This window comes from Chiloscyllium plagiosum, chromosome 16, assembly GCF_004010195.1.
Source record: "Chiloscyllium plagiosum isolate BGI_BamShark_2017 chromosome 16, ASM401019v2, whole genome shotgun sequence".
Classification (NCBI taxonomy): Eukaryota; Metazoa; Chordata; class Chondrichthyes; order Orectolobiformes; family Hemiscylliidae; genus Chiloscyllium; species Chiloscyllium plagiosum.
In genome coordinates this window covers 41,029,859-41,051,876 of record NC_057725.1, presented here as the reverse complement: position 1 = coordinate 41,051,876, position 22,018 = coordinate 41,029,859, and the positions used below count along the sequence as shown (strand labels likewise).

The window sequence follows — 22,018 nt, the reverse complement described above, 5'->3', positions numbered from 1 at the left end:
GGCAGACTGTTGATTTGTGCATGTCTAGACAAAACTAAGCACAGTACCTCTGTTGACCTGAATGGCAAAAATCTTTCTCTCTGCAGGAAATAAAATCTGACAGTTAAGTTGTGCAGTTTGAATAGCAGGAAACTTGTGTTAAAAAGCAATAGAATCAGGAGTTTCAAGCTGTAATAATAACATGCGACAGACTAATTTAATCTAACTCCCAAATTCTGAGAAGGCATTTAATTGCATTTCCTTTTAATGTTAGTTTGAAATTTATAACTAAAATGGGGTATTGTTAAACCAATACCGAAAACAAAACTGATTGAAAGATACTGTCAAATGTAGAGTTTATCAAAATGCAAAACAGAAAAGCGTCTTTTTTTAAAAAAAACTGGGTTTACAAGCTGATTTTATGAATTATTTAAGCTGTGAAAAAGAAACTGACCTTTTATCCTCCCTAATTTCCCCTCCCCTCTTGAAGGATTTGAAAATCTTGTTGAATACAATTCCGGAACTCCAGGATTAATTTAAAACATCAAAAGAATCTTTGCTATATAGCTTTGAATAGAACAGTCACAGTCAAGAATGTGGTGCTGGAAAAGCACAGCAGGTCAGGCAGGATCCAAGGAGCAGGAGAATCGACGTTTCAGGCATAAGTCCTTCATCAGGAATCAGTCACAGGCAATAATAAATAAATAGGTATCCTGAACAAGTAATAAAGGCATTCTTATACACAATGTAAGCTTTTATATTTTAATTCAATCCAACAAATTTAATCCAGTTTAATCTCTGACCGTGGAATTCACTTTGATAAGCTTTTAAATATGGATTCTGGAAGGCAGTACCTCTTCTTTTTCTGGATTTGGCTACACAGGTCACAACTCATTGTACCATTGTAATCTCCTTTTCCAAATAAAAGTGTCACTGACAGACAAATGTGGACATGCCCTTGGCAACCATTCCACAGTTAGACTTATTACAGAGAGAAAATGTGGACTGCAGATGCTGGAGGTCAGAGTCGAGAGTGTTTTGCTAGAAAAGCACAGCAGGTCAGGCTAAGAATCGATGTTTCGGGCATAAACCCTTCATTAGGAATGGGGTCTTGCCCGAAACATCGATTCTCCTCCTCAGATGCTGCCTGACCTGCTGTGCTTTTCCAGCACCACACTCTCAAAACTTATCTTATTACAGAGCTACGTTATCCTTCCTAATTCTTGAGAACTCTGAATGTTTGCTGTCTCTATCAACTTTCTTCTGACGTATTTTATGTCTTAAAATTCAAAACCAATCAATTTTCATTTAAAGCATGGCAGTGTAGCAGTTACCTCCATAGCAACAACAGGGTTTGCTTGCTTCTGAATGACTCTCATGTAGGTTAACAGAACAAGCATGTTTTTTAGCACACACAAGTCTTCTAGCTGTTTCAAAGTTCCAAACATTGTTTGTAATCATACACAGTTTCTTTTAATTATAAAGGATTTGACAGGGTAAATAAAGAATGACAATTGCCTCTTTAAGGAAGCATTCAAGAATTTTCTTTGACAAGCATTCAAGAACTTAAAAAAGTGAGGAAAGTGGTTATGAAAAATTACACAATGGGTTGTTGAAACATGGAATATTTAGCTGCAGACTAATTAGAGAGATGGTCTTGCATCTATCAAAGGAAAATCAGGTAAGTAGTCAAAATATGGTACATACAGATCTGTGAGTAAGGAATGAAGCAATCAGATTAATTTTGGATTGTACCAGCATTATGGGGAAAACAGCAAAACACGCAGATCAAGTAATAAAGACAATGTGTAATGGCATAAACATTAATGCAAGGTATCAACTGTATAAAGCAGATGAGCTGAAGGCACAGATAAACATTTAGAACTATGATAGAACATTCACCCAGTCGCTACTGGGCCAAAGTCATGAGAGGATTTTCCCAAGTAATGATGAACTTCATTCACCACCGCTGTTCTGAAAATTAGTTTGAGTTCAATTAAATGATAGTATTATTTGGTTAGGTCTTCTGCATTAGATCTGAAGATGGATTCCAATGAGCAATAACTACCATTCATTTAATTTTTACCTTCTGCAATACCTACCATACCATTTCCCAATTATATGTTTCCGTTGTTTCAGTATAACTCCTGTTTCACTAGCAGTCTTTCCATAATGAATTATTTCCTAATTCTTTATCCTAAATTTGGCTTGTGTACTCCTGAACCTATGCCTAATTATACTGCTGCCATGCATTATTTGCAAGTATATACTCTGCAGTACTTGTGGGGCAGAGGCAACGAAACTGTGTTTCTGCTAATATGTGATTACTAACTAATCAATTCTGGGAATTGGCCTTAGTGTAATAAAGGGCACAGAATTGCTTTTATTAGGATAGCTGATAATGTACTTGGTATCATAAATTGCTGATATTAATTCTAAATATATTTAATGTAAGCATTCCCTCTTCACAATCTGTTATACGTAATCATATTTGTTAAGTATTGCTGGGACAAGATACTTACGTTGGCAAGAATTCCAAATTTGAAAGAGAATAACAATTTATACTGCAGGAGAAGAGGAAGCTTATGGATGGGCAAGTAGACTTTGGCTGGGGTATTGCCATGGAGAATGCACGGTGGAACAGTTAATCACCAAGCTTTTTAAATTCATGTCAGGCAATGGTGTTTACCCAAGTTTTGTTTAATTGATAAAAATATAATGTGTTGACATCTTCCTTTTTGCAAAAGTCAGAGCCCAATGTATGAATATACTCAGTTTCTAGCAAACATAAGTGAGCTACATTTTATCAGCCAGGCTTGCAATGTAAAATAAATTGGTACTGAATTAATATGAGCACAAAAATGAATGGGCCCAAGGCCGTCATATTTTCGTCCTGAAATATCTCCAGACAACTCCAGAAGAGAAAGGTGCCTCACAAATTTGAGCAACAGGTAAAATTCATCATTTCACACTGCTATCAAATATCGGAACAAGTGGCATTTTCCACTAGAGTCATAGAGCTATGCAGCACGAAAACAGACCTTTCAGTCTCCCTTGTCCATGCCGACCAGACATCCTAAATTTATCTAGTCCCATTTGCCAGTATTTGGCTCATATCCCTCTAAACCCTTCATATTCATCTAACCATCCAGATGCATTTTAAATGTTGTAATTGTAGCCACCTCCACCACTTCCTCTGGCAGCTCTTTCCGTACATGCACCACCATCTGCGTGAAAAAGTTAATCCTAAGGTCCTTTTTAAATCTTTCCTCTATCACCTTAAAAAGATGCCCTCTGATTTTGGACTCCCCTGCCCTAGCCAAAAGATCCTGGCTGTTCACCCTGTCCATGCCCCTCATGATTTTATATTCTTCTGTAAGGCCACCTTTCAGCCTCCAACACACCAATGAGAAACCCCCTACCTATTCAGCCTCTCCCTATAGCTCAGACCCTTCAATCCCAGCAATCTTTTCTGAACCCTTTCAAGTTTAATAACAACTTTCTTGTAGCAGGGAGATCAGCATTGAACGCAGTATTTTAGAAGTGGCCTCACCAATGCCTTGTACAGTCGATACATAACATCCTGACTCCTATAGTCAGTGCACTGACTAATGAAGGCAAGCATGCCAATACCACCTTCACCACCTTGTCTACCTGCAACTGCACTTTTAAGGAATTATGCAACTACAACTCGAGGTCTCATTTCGGCAACACTCCCCATCTGCCACTCCTCAACCCGTTGACCCATCTGATCAAGCTCCTGTTGTACTCTAAGATAACTTTTTTTTACTGTCCACTACACCACCAATTTTGTTTTAATCTGCAAATGTACTAACCATACCTCTGTATTCACATCCAAATAATTGATATAAATGATGAAAAGCAGTGAACCCAGCTCTGATCCTTGCAGCACACCACTGGTCACAGGCCTCCAGTCCAAAATACAACCCTCTACCACCAACCTCTGTTCCGACTTTGGAGCGAATTTTGTATCTAATTGGCTAGCTGCCCTGGATTCCATATGATCTAACCTTGCTAACCAGTCTATCGTGTGGAACCTTGTTGATTACTTTGCTAAGTCCATATAGATATTGTATATCGCTCAGCTTTCATCAATCTTCTTTGTCATCTCTTCAAAAAGCTCAATCAAAGTAGTGAGACACACAATTTCCTCGCCAACAATTTACCCATCACTGACGAAGTCTCACCGGTCCTTAGTTCCCTGGCTTTTCCTTCACATCTTTCTTCAATAATGGCACCACATTAACCACCCTCAAGTCTTCTGTCACCTCACTCATAACTGTCGATGATACAAATATCTCAGCAAGGAGCCCAGCCAATTGCTTCCCTAGCTTCCCATTTGTCTACCTCATGCATTTTAATAGCTATACCTCCTGTTCTGTAAAATTGATATTTTCCAAGACCTCACTGTTGATTTCCCCAAATTCTCTAGCTTCCATATTCTTCTCCATAATAAATATTGATGTGAAATGTTCATTTAGTATCTCACCCATCTCCTGTTGTTCAATACATATTGATGACTGAAGATGGTCAAGCCAAAATCATTCTTTCTAGCTCACAAATGAGTAATGTAGAATGTGAATTTTACTGTTGATGTGATGCCAGCTATGTTGGCTGTATGTTCCAACAATTGGTGGATCATATCAAACAGAACGGGCCTCTCAGCTTTATGCAATAGGTGAAGAATTGACTGTATTCAATCAGCCCATGCTTGGAAATCTCGGGCATAGTGTTCGATATTAGATGTGAGTTCTCAATTGGCCAACACTTATTTAAAAATTCCTGTTGTACTAACAATTACAAGCAGCTAACTTAGATTACCAGTCAGATCAACAGTCAGTCTTGCTGTGTGCTTCATTTAAGCTTGGTGGAAGGTACACTTGCAAGATTCTGTCCTTTGAAAGCATGAAGAATTGATTAAACTTTACCATATTTTGGCTCTGTCATTTTGTAAAGTTGCATAGTAGATTTCTACTGTGAAGCCTAGTGCTATCATCCAAACTCTTCTCATTAACTACCTACCATACCCCTAACGCATCTCTGTAATTTCGCATTTATCCTCATCATACTTCATCTGCCATACATTTGGCCAGTCACTCAATTATCCAAATCACACTCAATCATCGTCTTCTCATAAATATAAATTGCTGTTCCTTTTAAAATTTTGCATTTAAGTTAAATTCCATCCTGGTTACTGAAAAATAAAAAGCTACACCAGTACAAGTCGGTTCCAATATAACACAATAGTTCCATTCTCATGCAATCTCGCGTTATAAAAAAATCGCGCAATAGCCATGCCATTTAAACTAATGGGACCAGAATCACAATATAGCTAGTACAGGTAAGGAAGTTTGCATTCTACAAAAAACAGTCTAAATTCTTCAATCATGTTCAAGCCAATTCGCTTTGAGGAAACCCACGTTAGAATGGAGATAAGGAGAAATTTCTTAAGACAGAGAGTGATGAATCTATTGGATTAGAAACTTATCATCCATGATTGAGTGGTGGAGCAGACTTGATGGGCTGAATGGCCTAACTTCAGCTCCTGTGCCTTATACTTATAGCAGAACTGACTGTTATTTTTTTTTCAGCAACCATCAAGTTCCATATTTGTTAAGTTAGAATTCAAAAAGCAATTTTATTTTTACTCAGAGCGCCTGATGAAAATGTCATTAGAAGATCTCCGAGAATTCCTTCAGGAAATTATGTCAAAAAACTTTCAATATGATGATGATGTTGTTATTGAGCAATTGGAAAAGTCTATGGTCGAGCTCAGGAAATTAAAGCTTGAACTTCCTCCACCAGGTATGTCACAATTCTACAAAAGTTTAACCTATTTATCTCTTAACATTCATCTTAATTTTAAGATTTAAGGAATATTTGTATTACCGAGTAAATTCAGTTTTCTAAATAACGTTTTATTGTAATTTTTTGAATTAATTCCAGACTTCCACTTACACTGAAGAGTTCATTTTTCTTTCCTTCACTTCTTTGGTGCAACTGTTGACCATACAACACTTCCTATCACAGGAGAAAAGTTAATATTCTAAACTACAGGTTTCTATTGGAAAATGAATTTCAGACAGTGTTCCTTTTCTCACTTCAATAATTAAAGGTAGCTCCAGTACAGTGAGATACTAGCTAAGATGGAGATCATTATATGAGCAATTTGGGGAATTGACACATCACATCTTCCATTTTTTAGTGGTTTACAAAAGAAGTTTGTTTTCTGCCTGCACTCTGAGGCAAGCTAAAGCTGTTAAAATGGAAATGTAATGACAGTTGACCTTGGGCCAAAAGGTGTAAGAATCTTACTGTAAATGTTTATACTAAAATGTACATTTGATGGGTATTATCACATTTTCAAGTTTAATATGGACTTAGACAGTGCGTGACAGTGATAAATTGATTGCGAAGTTGTTGCTGAGTTATTGTAAAATAGCTGCAAAAACCAATAACTGTAATGCAGTAATAAGCAGGTATATGAAATAATAATAGCAGTAAATTCCCACTTCACTGTAAATTACATGCATGGCATACCTAAATACTAACAAATATATTGTTTTACTTAGCAGCTTTTCATCTATTAAATTCCTTCCCCATATCTGCATTTAGGTTTCATCCTGCTAGCTTCTAGTTTTCAGATACATAATGGGCAACTGTGAATTTCTCCCAGGATCTCGGAATTTTTGTATTTTCAGTATCACTTGCAGCTTATATTTTTAAGTTTAATCAAGTTTAATCTCAATAAAACATACAATCAAGAAAGAACCCACTCTACTCACTAATGCAGGCTTACTGTAAGGCCACACTTAAAACTATTCACTTATCTGTTTCTGTGCTGTGAACTCTCCCAAACAGGTTCCTTCAAGGTCAGTTGTGAATTTCACTGTTTGTTAATTTTCCCAGACGCACTCCGATGTCTCGCGATACATGAATTCAAACAGCAAAGGCAGTAACTGCGCAGATTCACTGCTGTGTCAGTTAGCAGTGTAGCTCTCGCTCTCGCGCTCGCGCTCTCTCTCTCTCTCTCTCTCACTCACACTCACACTCACACTCACACTCACACACACACACACAGTGAATCTGCAGTGCATCTGGTAAAATTCACTACAGATCTTGGAGGAACCTGTTTGGGAGAGTTCACAGAAACAGATAAGTGAATAGTTTTAAGTGTAGCCATACAGTAAGCCTGCATTGGAGTGGAGTGGATTTTTTTCTTGATTATATATTTTATTGAGATATGTCTCTTGAATAACCTTAAAAATATAAGCCATAAGTATCAAGTTAGCCTGGAGCAGTGTTTTGTAGACCATAAGACATAAGAGTGGAAGTGGAAGTAAGGTCATTCGGCCCATCGAGCCCACTCTGCCATTTAATCATGGCTGATGGGCATTTCAACTCCACTTACCCGCATTCTCACCGTAGCCTTTAATTCCTTGTGACATCAAGATATAGGAAGGGAGAAACGTTGCAGATACAGTCACATAAATGGGTTAACTCAAGGAAAGGTAAAAGAGGTAGGCAGATAGTGCAGGAGTCTTCTGAGGCTATCCCCATTTCAATCAAGTATGCTGTTTTGGAAAATGCAAAGAGTGATGGATTCTCAGGGGAATGTGGCACGGACAGCCAAGTTTTTTGGTATCGAGACTGGCTGTAATGCAATGAGGGGTACATCGGGTTCCAAGAAATCAATTGTGTTAGGGGACTTTCTAGTTCGAACTCAGACAGTTGTTTCTATGGCGAAAAATCAGAATGGTGAGTTGCCTCCCTGATGCCAGGATCAAGGATATCTCCGAGAGGGTGCAGAATGTTCTCAAGAGGGAGAGGGCCCAGCAGGAGGTAATTGTACAGATTGGAACCAATGATATAGTAAGGGAAAGGATGAGATTCTGAAGGGAGAATATAGAGGTAGGCATGAATTTAAAAAGAAGGGCCCTGAGAGTAGTAATATCTGGATTACTCCAGGTGCTACGAGCTGGTGAGGAAGGATACAGCAGATGAATGCATGTTTGAGGAGCTGGTGTATGGGAGAAGGATTCACATTTTTGGATCATTGGAATCTCTTCTGGGGTAGAAGTGACCTGTAAAAGAAGGACAGATTGCACGTGAATTGGAAGGGGACTAATATACTGCGAGAGAGATTTGCTGGAGCTACTAGGGAGGTGGGGGGTTGGAACCCGGGGAGATAGTGAGTAAAGAGATCAATCTGAGACTGGTACAGTTGAGAAAAGAAGTGAGTCAAACAGTCAGGGCAGGCATGGACAAAGCAGAGAACAAGGTAGGACTGATAAATTAAACTGCATTTATTTCAATGCAAGAGGCTTAACAGGGAAGGGACGTGAACTCAGGACATGGTTAGGAATATGGAACTGGGATATCATAGCAATTACAGAAACATGGCTCAGGGATGAGCAGGACTGGCAGCTTAATGTTCCAGGATACACATGTTACCGGAGGGACAGAAAGGGAGACAAGAGAGGAGGGGGAGCGGTGTTTTTGATAAAGGATAGCATTACAGCTGTACTGAGGGAGAATATTCCTGGAAATACATCCGGGGAGGTTATTTGGGTGGAACTGAGAAATAAGAAAGGGATGATCACCTTATTGGAATTGTACTATCGCCCCCCGATTAGTCAGCAGGAAATTGAGGAATAAATTTGTAAGGAGATTTCAGTTATCTGTAAGAGTCATCGGGTGGTTATGGTAGGGAATTTGTAACTTTCCAAACATAGACTGGGACTGCCATAGTGTTAAGGGTTTAGATGGAGAGGAATTTAAGTGTGTAGACACTTTTCTGATTCAGTATGTAGATGTACCAACTAGAGAAGGTGCAAAACTTGACCTACTCTTGGGAAATAAGGCAGGGCGGGTAACTGAGGTATCAGTGGGGGAGCACTTTGGGGCCAGCGACCATAATTGTATTAGTTTTAGAATGGTGATGGAAAAGGATAGACCAGATCTAAAAGTTGAAGTTCTAAATTTGAGGAAGGCCAATTTTGATGCTATTGGGCAAGAACTTTCAAAAGCTGACTGGAGCAAATGTTCACAGGTAAAGGGGTGGCTGGAAAAGGGGAAGCCTTCAGAAATGACATAACGAGAGTCCAGAGACAGTACATTCCTGTTAAGGTGAAAGGAAAGGCTGGTAGGTATAGGGAATGCTAGATGACTAGAGAAGATGAGGGTTTGGTTAAGAAAAAGAAGGAAGCATATGTCAGGTGTAGACAGGATAGATCGAGTGAAACCTTGAAGAGTACAGAAACAGTAGGAGTATACTTAAGAGAGAAATCAGGAGGGCAAAGAGGGAATATGAGATAGCTTTGGCAAATAGAGTTAAGGAGAATTCAGAGGGTTTTTACAAATGCATTAAGGACAAAAGGGTAACTAAGGAGAGAATAGGGCCCCTCAAAGATCAGCAAGGTACCCTCTGAGTGGAGCCGCAGGAGATGGGGTAGATACTAAACGAGTATTTTAAATCAATATTCACTGTGGAAAAAGACGTGGAAGATATAGAATGTAGGGAAATCGATGGTGACATCTCGAAGTGCTGGATGTCTTGAAACGCATAAAAGTGGATAGATTCCCAGGACCTGATCAGGTGTACCCTAGAACTTTGTGGCAAGCTAGGGAAGTAATTGCTGGGCATCTTACTGAGATATCTGTATCATCAATAGTCACAGGTGACGTGCCGGAAGACTGGAGGTTGGCTAATCTGGTGCCACTGTTTAAGAAGGGTGGTAAGGACAAGCCAGGGAACTATAGACCGGTAGGCCTGGTGTCAGTGGTGGGCAAATTGTTGGAGGGAATCCCGAGGGACAGGATGTATATGTATTTGGAAAGGCAAGGACTGATTAGGGATAATCGACATGGCTTTGTGCATGGGAAACCATGTCTCTCAAACTTGATTGAGCTTTTAAAATAAGTAACAAAGAGAATTAATGAGGGCAGAGCAGTGGACGTGATCTATATGGATCTCAGTAAGGTGTTTGACAAGGTTCCCCATGGGAGATTGGTTAGCAAGGTTAGATCTCATGGAATACAGGGAGAACTAGTCATTTGGGTACAGAACTGGCTCAAAGGTAGAAGATAGAGGGTGGTGGTGGAGGGTTGTTTTTCAGACTGGAGGCCTGTGACCAGTGGAGTGCCACAAGGATCGGTGCTGGGTCCTCGACTTTTTGTCATTTTATATAAATGATTTGGACGTGAGCATAAGAGGTATAGTTCATAAATTTGCAGATTAACACCAAAATTGGAGCTGTCATGGACAGCGAAGAAGGTTACCTCAGATTACAACGGGATCTTGATCAGATTAGCCAATGGGCTGAGGAGTGGCAGGTGGAGTTTGTTTTGAAAAATGTGAGGTGCTGCATTTTGGGAAAGCAAATCTTAGCAGGACTTATGCACTCAATGGTAAAGTTCTAGGGAGTGTTGCTGATCAAAGAGACCTTGGAATGCAGGTTCATAGCTCCTTGAAAGTGGAGTCGCAGGTAGATAGGATAGTGAAGAAGGCATTTGGTATGCCTTCCTTTATTGGTCAGAGTATTGAGTACAGGAGTTGGGAGGTCATGCTGTGGCTGTACAGGACATTGGTTCAGCCACTTTTAGAATATTGCAAGCAATTCTGGCCTCCTTCCTATCAGATGGAATTTGTAAAACTTGAAAGGGTTCAGAAAAGATTTAGAAGGATGTTGCCAGAGTTGGAGGATTTGAGCTACAGGGAAAAGCTGATTAGGCTGGGACTATTTTCCCTGGAGCGTCGGATGCTGAGGGGTGACCTTTATAGAGGTTTATAAAATCATGAGGGGCATGGATAGGATAAATAGACAAAGTCTTTTCCCTTGTTGGAGGAGTCCAGACCTAGGGCATAAATTTAGGGTGAGAGGGGAATAATATAAAAGAGACCTAAGGGGAAATTTTTCACACAAAGGGTGGTACGTTTATAGAATGAGCTGCCAGAGGAAGTGGTGGAGGCTTGTACAATTGCAAAATGGAAAAGGCATCTGAATGAGTATATGAATAGGAAGGGTTTGGATGGACATGGGCCAGTTATTGGCAGGTGGTACTCGATTTGGGTTGGAATATCTGGTCGCATGGACAAGTTGGACCGAGAGGTCTGTTTCCATGCTGTATATCTCTATGACTCTGTCACAAGTTGTCAGTTTATAGTTAGGATCGCTCATGCTTGGTAACTTTAAATTATATTCTGGTTTCATTACAAAATATGAAAGGGTTTATTGAAATTTTGATGGTATTTTCAGGATCATGTTCTGTAATTCGGCCCATTTTTCAATAACTGCAAATAAATAGCCTTAACACCAATGTTACATGATCCTGCTATGGAAGATATTTAAATTTCATTTACATGACTTTCTGCCTTTAATCACCCTGGCTAATAAAATAATATCTTTCCTCGTCTTTAATATTTTTATTACTAATAGTGTAGTGCTCCACAAAAATTTGTAAATATATTTTTAATGTATTCATGATTTTGCTCCTGAATGGATGATTTTTTTTAATTCTTGCAAACTCTACGACAGTACTGGTGAATTGACAACTCAGGTTCACATGACAGTTTTAAGAACTGCATTTCCTTATTGGCATAACATGACAAGTGGCATTCCACAGGGTTCTTTGGGGATTCCATACATTAACATTGGAGTCATTTAGCCCATCGAGCCTGTACTTCCACCATTTGGTGAGATCATAGATCATTAATTATTTACTAATAACTGAGGTGATGATGGGATATAGAAAGAACCACGCGCAAACATTTGCAAATGTTTGCACGTGATAGATAGCATTGCAGTATGGATGACAGTTTAAAATTACAATAAGATATTGATAGATTATACATCTGAGCAAACTGAGCAGCCTTTGGAAAGCTTGGGAAAGCCATCCAATTCAAATTTAATATTGGATCTCCACTAAACTACAGAGGACCCAGGAATAAATTTATGCTCAATGGTTCAAAATTGAGCCTAATGGACATGCCATGGTGGCCCCTTTCCACTCTAACTTGATCATGTGATGTATGGACTCGTGCAAGCTTTAGTGGAGTGAGCTGTCATATTTGCCACCAAATTGCACCCAAAAGGTGTAATATTATTTCACAGGCGGCAATAAGTGCTGGATCGATTCTTGGTTTTAAATCTGAGATTGATATATTCAGGTTAACCAAAGGAATCAAGGGAAAAGGTGAGTACATAATAAGGTCATAGGTCAATGACAGTTCCATTGAATGATAGAATATGCTTGAGGGATGCCTAGTCCTCTTCACCATTTCTTCTACATTTTGTTTTGGATTGCACAATTTATTTAAATGTGTCACTCCTTTTTTTGTGTGTAGCTGTGCATGCAATGCAACTTAAAGAGCTAACTTGCATGCACCTTGTTCAGGGACTTTCAGATGCTGGATGCACCTTCGAAGGAACTTTCTCCAGCTCCTGCTCATATGCTTGTTCTCTTGAAGACTTTTATGATATAGAGATGCCGGTGTTGACTGGGGTGTACAAAGTTAAAAATCACACAACACCAGGTTATAGTCCAACAGATTTAATTGGAAGCACTAGCTTTTGGAGCATTGCTCCTTCATCAGGTGGTTGTGCCTGATGAAGGAGCAGCGCTCCGAAAGCTAGTGCTTCCAATTAAACCTGTTGGACTATAACCTGGTATTGTGTGATTTTTAACTTTGAAGACGTTTAGGTTTCATCTACCACCTTGTGGTCAATTTTAAATACTGCAACTAAAATGTTTGTAACAAAGTCAATATTTCTGCTTCTGGCTCCCTGACACCTCTGTGTTATAAAAATGTCACAAATTCCATGTAAAACAGCACAAAGAGGAGTTAGCATTCTATATGGATGTCCTTTAACCAGAAATAGAAATATGACCTGAAACAATGACTCTGTTGCTCTCTCCATTTATAACATGTCCAAACAGAATTTCCGTTGGCCTGACACTCATTATTCCAGAGTAGATAAGAGTTGTGCATGAGGACTCTGCAGAATCCCCATCAGACCAAACAATGAAGGAATTGTCCAAGAAATTGAAGATTCTGCTTAGTGGTTCCCCTCACCTGGAACCCTCCAAAAGCCTCTATTTAAATTGGAAAATTTGAAGGGCTTTGATGAAACTACATAAAATAGTTACTCAGAAAAAGTTGGATTTTTAAATAAATAGTCAAGCTCTTGAATAACTATTCAACAGACCCCATACTTAACTCACATCTGGAATTACACCTCCTGCCAATGCCTGACACTACTCCTGCCAGACATGACCTGACTTGAGCCAACATTTCATCCCTGGCCCCACACCAGTTTCAAGTCCTATCGTGCCATCCCTCAGACCTCCCCGCCACTGAATGTGATGCATTCAGTGGGTCTGACTTCTCACCCACCCCTTGCCCAGACTGGAGCCAACCTCACCGCCACCACTGCCAGACCAAACCTGATATTCATTCCTCCCCCCAAACCCCCCAAAACCTGAAACCCAATCAAAACACCACCCCACCAGCTGAACCATACAATAACTGATATTCACCACTACTGGAACGACCCTGACACCCCCCCCACCATGGAGCTGACTAACCTGAAATCCCCAATATATCTTCACCACTGTAATTAGACCTAAATTGATTCTCTTTATTCCTCCAGACCCAAGCATGTTGCCCCACTGGACTAAACCCTGCCATTCTCTGACCCCCCTCATGATTTTTAAACTTTCCATTAGCCTTTTCCTCTCCAATGTAAACAGCCCCACCTTCTCCAATCTTGCCTTGCATCTGAAGTATCTCATCCCTGAGACTATTCTCATAAAGAACTTTGCATTCTGTCCAATGCATTTATATCCATCCTGTAAGTGACGTCCAAGTCTGTACACAGTAGCTCCGGTCTAACTAGTGTCTTAGCTTTCATTGTTGTAGTGTTACAGCATTATAGTATTATTGTGTCCTATACTCTATGTTCCCATTTTTGATGGTTAGAAATATTAATGCTTTATGCCACCTTTAATGACTTGAGTATGTATACATTCAGCTCTCTCTGCTCTTGCATACTCTTTAGAATAATAATGTTTAGGGTCTCTCAGCATTCTTCGTACCAAAATGGATCACCTCACACATCTCTGCATTGAACCTCATTTGCTCGCTATCGATCTATTCCACTGATATGTCAGTGTCCTTTTGAAGTTCTACACTGTCCTCCTCACAGTTTACAAATCTCCCAAATTTGTCATCCATAAACTTTGAAATTGTCCTCTACCTTGGCAAGGATGCTACTGTCAAGAAAGCACACCATCACTTCTACTTCCTCAGAAGGCTCAGGAAATTGGTATGTCCACAATGACTCTTATCAATTTTTGTAGAAACCATAGAAAGCATTCTACCCGGATACACCACAGCTTGGTATGAAAACTGCTGTGCCCAAAACCACAAGAAGTTAGAGAGTTGTAAACGTAGCCCAGTCCATCACCCAAATCAGCCTTCCTTCCATTGACTCCACCTATACTTCCTGTTGCCACAAGAAAGCAGCCAACATAATCAAAGATCCCTCCCACCCTGGTTCTGCTCTCTTTCCATCGGCAGTAGATACAGAAGTTTGAAAACACATAGCAACAGATTCAAGAACAACTTTTTCCCCTGCTGTTATCAGATTTATGTATGGACCTCTCATATATTAGAATTGATCCTTCTCTGCACCTTGTCTGTTGCTGTAAAACTATATTCTGTATTCTATTCGATTATCCTGATATGCTTACAAAAGGTATGATTTGTCTGGTTAGCATGCAAAACAATACTTTTCACTGTATCTCGTTATATGTACCAATAACAAATTGTAAATCAAATCAATATCAAGAGCTGAGGAACTCCACTCCATAAAACAGTGCAAGAGTGAGGAAGAGTGGACTCCAGATAAAAAACCATGAGACAGAGTGAAGATTAAATAAAATACTGTAAGCAAGGAAGAGCAGTCTCCAGATAGAACAGAATGAGCAGAGAGAGTAGACACCAAATGAATCAGCAGATGAAAAGGAAAAAGTAGTCTGTGAGTGATATCACAGAAACATCGTGAATTGATTGATTGCAACAATTTGGGATTGAGTTTCAACTTGGGTAATTTTGAAAAATGACATTTCTAATCTAGAACACGGAAGTAAGAATTCACAGGCATCGAAGATGGAACCGATTTATGAGTAAAGGTGAAGAATTTCTATTTTGTGTTTATCTCCAGTTTATATTCAATAGCACAAGCATAAGGCTAAAGTAAGTTAAGGTACTGGATATTAAATTGAGTGTGAGAAATCACAGTAAGTATATTAACTGAAGAGAATAAGTCTAAACTATGGCAGGGCCGCCCAGCCAAGCAAAATGTCCATCCTGTGGCATGTGGGGAGTCATGGACACTTTTTGTGAGTCCATTCGCAGGAAGTGTCATTTATTCCACCAGCTTGAACTTGGGGTTTCAGAACTCAGGCAGTGGTTGGAGTCACTGATATGAACTCATAAGGCAGAGAATGACATAGCTCGCATGATCAGAGAAGTGGTCACATTGCAAGTTAGGGACAAGTAGGCAGATAGGTAATGGGGGTGACCACCAGGGAGTCCAAGAGACACAGGCTGGTAGTACAGGAGTTCCTAGAAGTCGTGCTCATTAACAAATTTTCCATTCTGAATAATGGTGAGGAGAGGTATCCTTGGAATGCAACAAGACCCATGCTTATGGCACCATATGGGACCCAAATGTACATGAAGGGAGAAAGAAGAGTGGAAGGGCTGGACTGCTTGGGATCCTTTAGCTCGGGGAACAACAAGACGTTTTTGCAGATGGCAACATCTCTCCACGTTGCCCCCCTGTTCATTGGGTCAGAGATGTCACAGAATGGCTGCAAGATATTCTTCTGGGAGACAATTAAAGACAGAGGTTGTGTTCCTCATTAGTGCTAACAAAATCATTAATAATTAACTAATTAATTAATTAATTAATAATATAGTCCTCCCATCAGAATTTGGGAAGCTAGGTCTAAAATTAGCAAGCAGGACCTCTAAAGTAATCATCTCCAGATTGCTCCCATTGCAACATGCAAGTGTGTACAGAAATAGGAAGATATGTCAGATAAATGTATGGCTGCAAAGATGATGCAAGAGGGAGGGCTTTAGATGCATGGCGTGTTGAGACTGGCTGGGGGGAAATGGCACCATTGCAATTGAACAGAGCTGAAACTGAATTCTTGTGGACTGTTTTATGGAATGATTTAAAGTATTTTAGCAGAGGTGTGGGAACCAAGACAGAATATTAAGAGGTAAGACCAGGCTGCACAAAATTCTAGGAGATGTGGATAGCACTAACATAAAGAATAGTGGAGTTAGAATAAGGAAGAAAGTAAATGAAATCTAAATCAGGGTTACACCAAATGTATGTGAATACACAGAGTATAGTAAACAAGATTGAAAAGTTACAGATTCAGACTGCCATGTGAGATTGTGATGTTGTGGCAATAATTAATACCTGGCTCAAGGAAGAACAAATTTGAGTCATAAACATTCTGGGTCACAAGGTTTTCAAAAAAATAATGAAAATAACAAAAAAGAAGGAAGTGGCATTTTCAATTAAGGAAAGCATTATAGTGTGAGAGAAAGGTGATGTTTCAGAGGGTTCAATGACAGAAAGTGTTTTAGACACTGGAACAGGGTGTGTGCTAAAGGACTGGATATGCAAATGTTACATCTTTGGTTTAGCAATTACAAACCAGTCAATTTAAATGGAGAAACTCTCAAAACAATTATTCAGTATAAAATTAATAGTCACATGGTAAAATATGAGTTAATTTGGAGCATTCAGCATGTATTTGTTAAGGTAACAGAGAGAATTGATGAGGGGAAGGGTTAATCTGGACATAATGGTACATGAAGTTCTTAAGACATTTGATACAGTTTTACACAAGAGACTTATGTCCAGCAGTAATGAAAGATAGAATGCATAACATATAGTTTTCTTAGATTTAATGATTAAAATAAACAGCTACCTGTTGATCACATTTAATATCTCACATTAAATGCCTGGAAATTGCATTGAAATAAATTAATTAGAACTAGTACATGGACTTCATAAAATGAAATTCACTCATTTTAAAAATATATTTTAATGCTAAGAAGTTGACTTTAACTTTTATAAGATGATCAGAGGAATAGATAGAGTAGACAGTCAGAAACTTTTTCCCCGGGTACAACAGAGTGTTACAAGGGGACATAAATTTAAGGTGAAGGGTGGAAGGTATAGGGGAGATGTCAGGGGTGGGTTCTTTACCCAGAGAGTGGTGGGGGCATGGAATGCGCTGCCCGTGGGTGTGGTAGAGTCGGAATCATTGGCGACCTTTAAGCGGCATTTGGATAGGTACATGGATGGGTACTTAATCTAGGTTAGAAGTTCGGCACAACATCGTGGGCCGAAGGGCCTGTTCTGTGCTGTATTGTTCTATGTTCTATGTTCTATGATATTCAAGCAGAATGGGGTTGGTTGCTGCAGGTCCCTTGATAGTGGATGCTAGACTAACGTAACAATAGAACATACATTTCAATGACATCAAGAAAAGCAGCTGATGGAATTTAAATTCTAATAACACAATCTGCCGTTGAAAGCTATTCTTAGTCATGGTGACCATGAAATTATCATTGACCTATCAGATTCACTAATGCCTTTTACCGAAGGAAATCTACATCCTTACCAGTTCTGATGAAAAGTCTCCAGACTCATTGTTCACTGTGTGTTCTTCCCACATATGCTGCCAGACCTCCTGAGTTTCTCCAGAAATTTCTGTTTTTATTTCAGATCTCCAGCATCTTCAGTTCTTTGTTTTATCTTACCTGGTCTTGATTTTGTGATCTCAAACCCTCAGTTGGCTCTTAACTGCACTCTCAATGCCTAGCAAGCCACTTAGTTCAAGGACAATTCAGAATGGACAACAAATGTTGGCTGGCCTTGCCAGTAATGCTGACATCCTATGAAAAAAATAAAGAAACAAACTTTGACCAGAAATTGGGTTTATTCCTTCCAGCAATTGTTTTTCTCTATTTCCCCATTCATCTATAGCGTTACGTTGACAATTCTTAAGATATAATCAGAAGCCACTTGACTTTGGGCGATAGATCCTATGGGGGAATGTAACATCTCAAGGTTTGCAGATGATACCAAGTTGGGTGGGAGAGTGAACTGTGACGAGGATGCAGACCTTCTTCAGCATGATCTGGACATATTGGGTGAGTGGACAAATCAATGGCAGGTGCAGTATAATTTGGATAAATGCAAGGTTATTCCCTTTGGAAGCACAAACAAGAAGGCAGATTATGACCTGAATGGCTGTAAATTGGGAGAGGGGAGTGTGCAGTGGGACCAAGGTGTCCTTGTGCACCAGTCGTTGAAGGGAGGCATGCAGTGAAGCAGGCGGTAAAGAAGGCAAATGGAATGTTGGCCTTCATTGCAAGAAGCTTCGAGTACAGGAGCAGGAATGTGTTGTTGTTGTTATACATGCCTTGGTGAGGCTACACCTAGAATATTGTGTTTTGTTTTGGTTTCCTTTTCTGAGGAAGAATGCTCTTGCTCTCGAGGGAGTGCAGTGAAGGTTTACCAAGCTGATTCCGGGGATGGCGGGACTAATATATAAGGAGAGATTGACTAAGTTAGGATTGTTTTCACTGGAGTTCAGATAAATGAGGGAGGATCTCATAGAGACTTATAAAATTCTAACAGGACTAGACAGGGTAGATGTAGGGAGGATGTTTCTGATGGTGGGTGTGTCCAGAACCAAAGGTCACAGTCTGAGGATTTGGGCTGGACCAGGTAGAATGGAGATGTGGAGACATTTCTTCAACCAAAGAGCCTGTGGAATTCGTTACTACAGGAAGTAGTTGATACCAAAACCTTGTATATTCAGGAGGTGGCTAGATTTAGCATTTGGGGTGAATGGTATCAAAGGTTATGTGGAGAAAGCAGAATTAGGCTGTTGAGTTGGACGGTCAGCCATGATCATGATGAATTGAGGAGCAGGCTTGAAGGGCTGAATGGCCTCCTTTTGCTCCTACCTTCTGTCTTACCATGTTTCTATGACATCAGGTTATAGGCCAACAGGTTTATTTGAAAGCACCAGCTTTCAGAGCACTTCACCTGATGAAAGAACAACACTCCAAAAGTTTGTGATTTGAAGTAAAGTTGTCAGACTATACCCTGGTATTGTGTGACTTTTCCCACTCCACGCCAACACCGACACCTCCTCATTACTCCTAAGATGTTAGAAAGAAAATTACAATAATTCAGAAGTCTGAATGCAAAGAGGCTTGGAAGTCCTAGTCCAGGATTCTCTCAAGGTAAACTTGCAGGTTGAGTCTGTAGTTAGGAAGGTAAATGCAATGTTGGCATTTATTTTGAGAGGACGTTAATTTAAAAGCGGGGGTGTATTTTGAGGATCTATCAGGCTCTAGTCAGACCACATTTGGAGTATTGTGTGCAGTGTTGGACTTCATAACTCAGGAAGGATGTACTGGCCCTGGAGCATTTTATGGATCAGGCCAGACCCTTCAAAACATTTCAAGAAGGTAACCCAGACTCTACCTTTGCTAGTTGTTTTAAGCAGGTGTAAAGTGGATATTCAAGGAGAAGTGCCACTGGGCAAACCACTTAGTTTTAAACAAAACAGAATTTATTAACAAGATTACTGAATGAAACACAAACAAGTTCTTACAAGATAGAAGTCAGAGAGAGAGAGTACCAGCCTAGACCTGCTTCTTTGGGTCCAGTGCCTTTTTCTATACTACTGCTAAAAACCAAGCCACATCAGGAAAAAGCTGAGCTGGGAGAACTGCCACTCCTCTTTCATTATGCAAGTGTTCTTTTTTAAAGCTTGAAAGCCTTCTAGCTGAGGCAGTATCTGTTAATTATTATCAAATTGGCCCTAAAACCCTTCAACCCCAGACTTTTCAGAGTCTGTGTTGTTTACAACCTCCCAGAGAAAAAAAGCCAAGGACAGCACAACCTTGTTAAAGGAGCAGATTCATCACACCGCCCCCTTAAAAAAAAAAGGACCATCAATATCTAAATATGACTTAATTTTAAAATCCCTTAAATCTAAATTGTTAGTATTCTAAAACACACATATACATTACATCGACTATAAATGTGCAAACATGCACAACTACATTCTGTTTCAGTCTGTTATACTCCTGCCAGTGAATGTTTCCGTTTCTCATTCGAGTCTCAACAATGCATCAGCAGTCACGTTTTCTCATCCTGCCACATACACAATTTTTAATTTGAATGGCTGTTAACAACAAGCTCCATCTAAACAGTCTGGCATTTTTGTCCTTAAATTTCTCCACAAGCGTCAGTGGGTTATGATCAGTGTATATAATTGTCTCAGATACGTTACTAGTAACATAAACACTGAATTGTTGTAATGCCAACACCAAGCTCAACTTCTTCTCAACTGTCAAATATTTCTGCTGATGAGTGTTCAACTTCTTGGAGAAATACCCGTACTGCGTAATTAGGTGTGGCTAATACCGGGTCAGTGGTAAACTCAGCTTTCAGGCTGTCAAATGCCTTCTGACATTTCACTGTTCACTGAAAATTCTTGCGTTTCTTTAGCAATTCAGCAAGTGGAGAAGCCACACTGTTAAAATTTGGTATGAATTTTTGATAAAATCCACTCAAACCCAGGATTGTAGTACTGCTCTTTTTGTTGATGGTATAGGAAACTCCTCAATTACCTTTACCTTTGTTTTTGCATTCCGTGGGGCCATTTGTCCAAGTCCAATAATTTGACCCAGCAAGATGACTTGGGCTTAGGCAAATTCACTTTTTGCCCCATTTACCACCAAGCTTGCCTTCCGAAGTCGATTGAACAAATTTAATAAATGTTGCAAATGTTCCTTCCATGTGTGACTAAAAATCACCAGGTCATATATGTACAGTTGGGTAGTCTGGCAATGACCTTATTGGTTAGTCTCTGAAATATGACTGGCGCATTTTTCATGTCAAATGGCATGACTTTAAATTGATGCAGTCCATTCAACATTACAAAAGTCAAAATTGCCTTTGTTCTTTCTGACAAAGGTACCTGCCAGTATCCTTTGAGCAAGTGCAACTCAGAAATATAAGTTGCTTGTCCCACATTCTCAACACATCTTCCAAACACGGAATTGGATATGCATGAGTCTTTGTAACTGCATTGACTTTGCAATAGTCCACACTTAAACCGTTGGGTACTATCTGGCTTTGGCACCATTACTATGGGTGAGCTCCAGTCACTAACTCACTTTTATTATGTCGTCTTGGAACATGCGTTCAATCTCCTTCTGAACCTATGCCAACTTTAGAGGGTTATGCCTATAAGGATGTTGCTTAATCAGAATTGCATCTCCTATATCTACATTATGCATATAACTCTTTCAGGTCATTTTGATTTTCCTCTGGAAGGTAACTCAATCATTTGTCCCAATTTTTGACAACTTCTTCATTGTCCAATTTATTTTGAGGGATGTCCAATTCAGAATCCCGTGAAATTGGTTCTTCCCTCTGTGCTATAATCAATAACACATTTTCCTCTTGTTTTCCTTCCCTGTCAAAGTACCTTTTGAGCATATTCACGTGACACGTTCTGTGACATTTCTTTCTGTCTGGAGTCCCTATCAAGTAGTTCACCTCACTTAATTTCTTTTCAACTTGATAAGGTCCACTACACCTTGCTTTTTAAGATTCAACTATCACTGGAAGTAACACTAATAGTAACACTAATTCACCAAGGAGGAAGAAACCGACAACAAACTCGCATTCCTGGAAGTCACAGTCGAAAGGAAGGACAACGGAGAACTACAAACCTGCGTAAACCGACAAACACTGACCAAATACTTAACTACACCAGCAACCATCCCAACACACAGAAACCAAGCTGTATCAGAACACTATTCAAACGAGCCACCACACACTGCAGCACAGATGAACTTCGGAAAACAGAGGAGAACCACCTATACAAT

At 39.7% G+C, this 22,018-nt stretch overlaps 1 protein-coding gene across 7 annotated transcripts in view; it reads left to right on the top strand.

Moving 5' to 3' along the window:
• The window catches only part of LOC122557824 (USP6 N-terminal-like protein), a 264,478-nt gene that overhangs the window by 216,614 nt on the left and 25,846 nt on the right, over positions 1-22,018 (top strand). For all 7 annotated transcript variants that reach the window (XM_043705913.1, XM_043705909.1, XM_043705912.1 and 4 more), the window contains one exon: positions 5,653-5,805. In XM_043705913.1, coding sequence (XP_043561848.1) covers positions 5,653-5,805 — 153 coding nt within the window. The remainder of the gene's footprint in view (positions 1-5,652; positions 5,806-22,018) is intronic.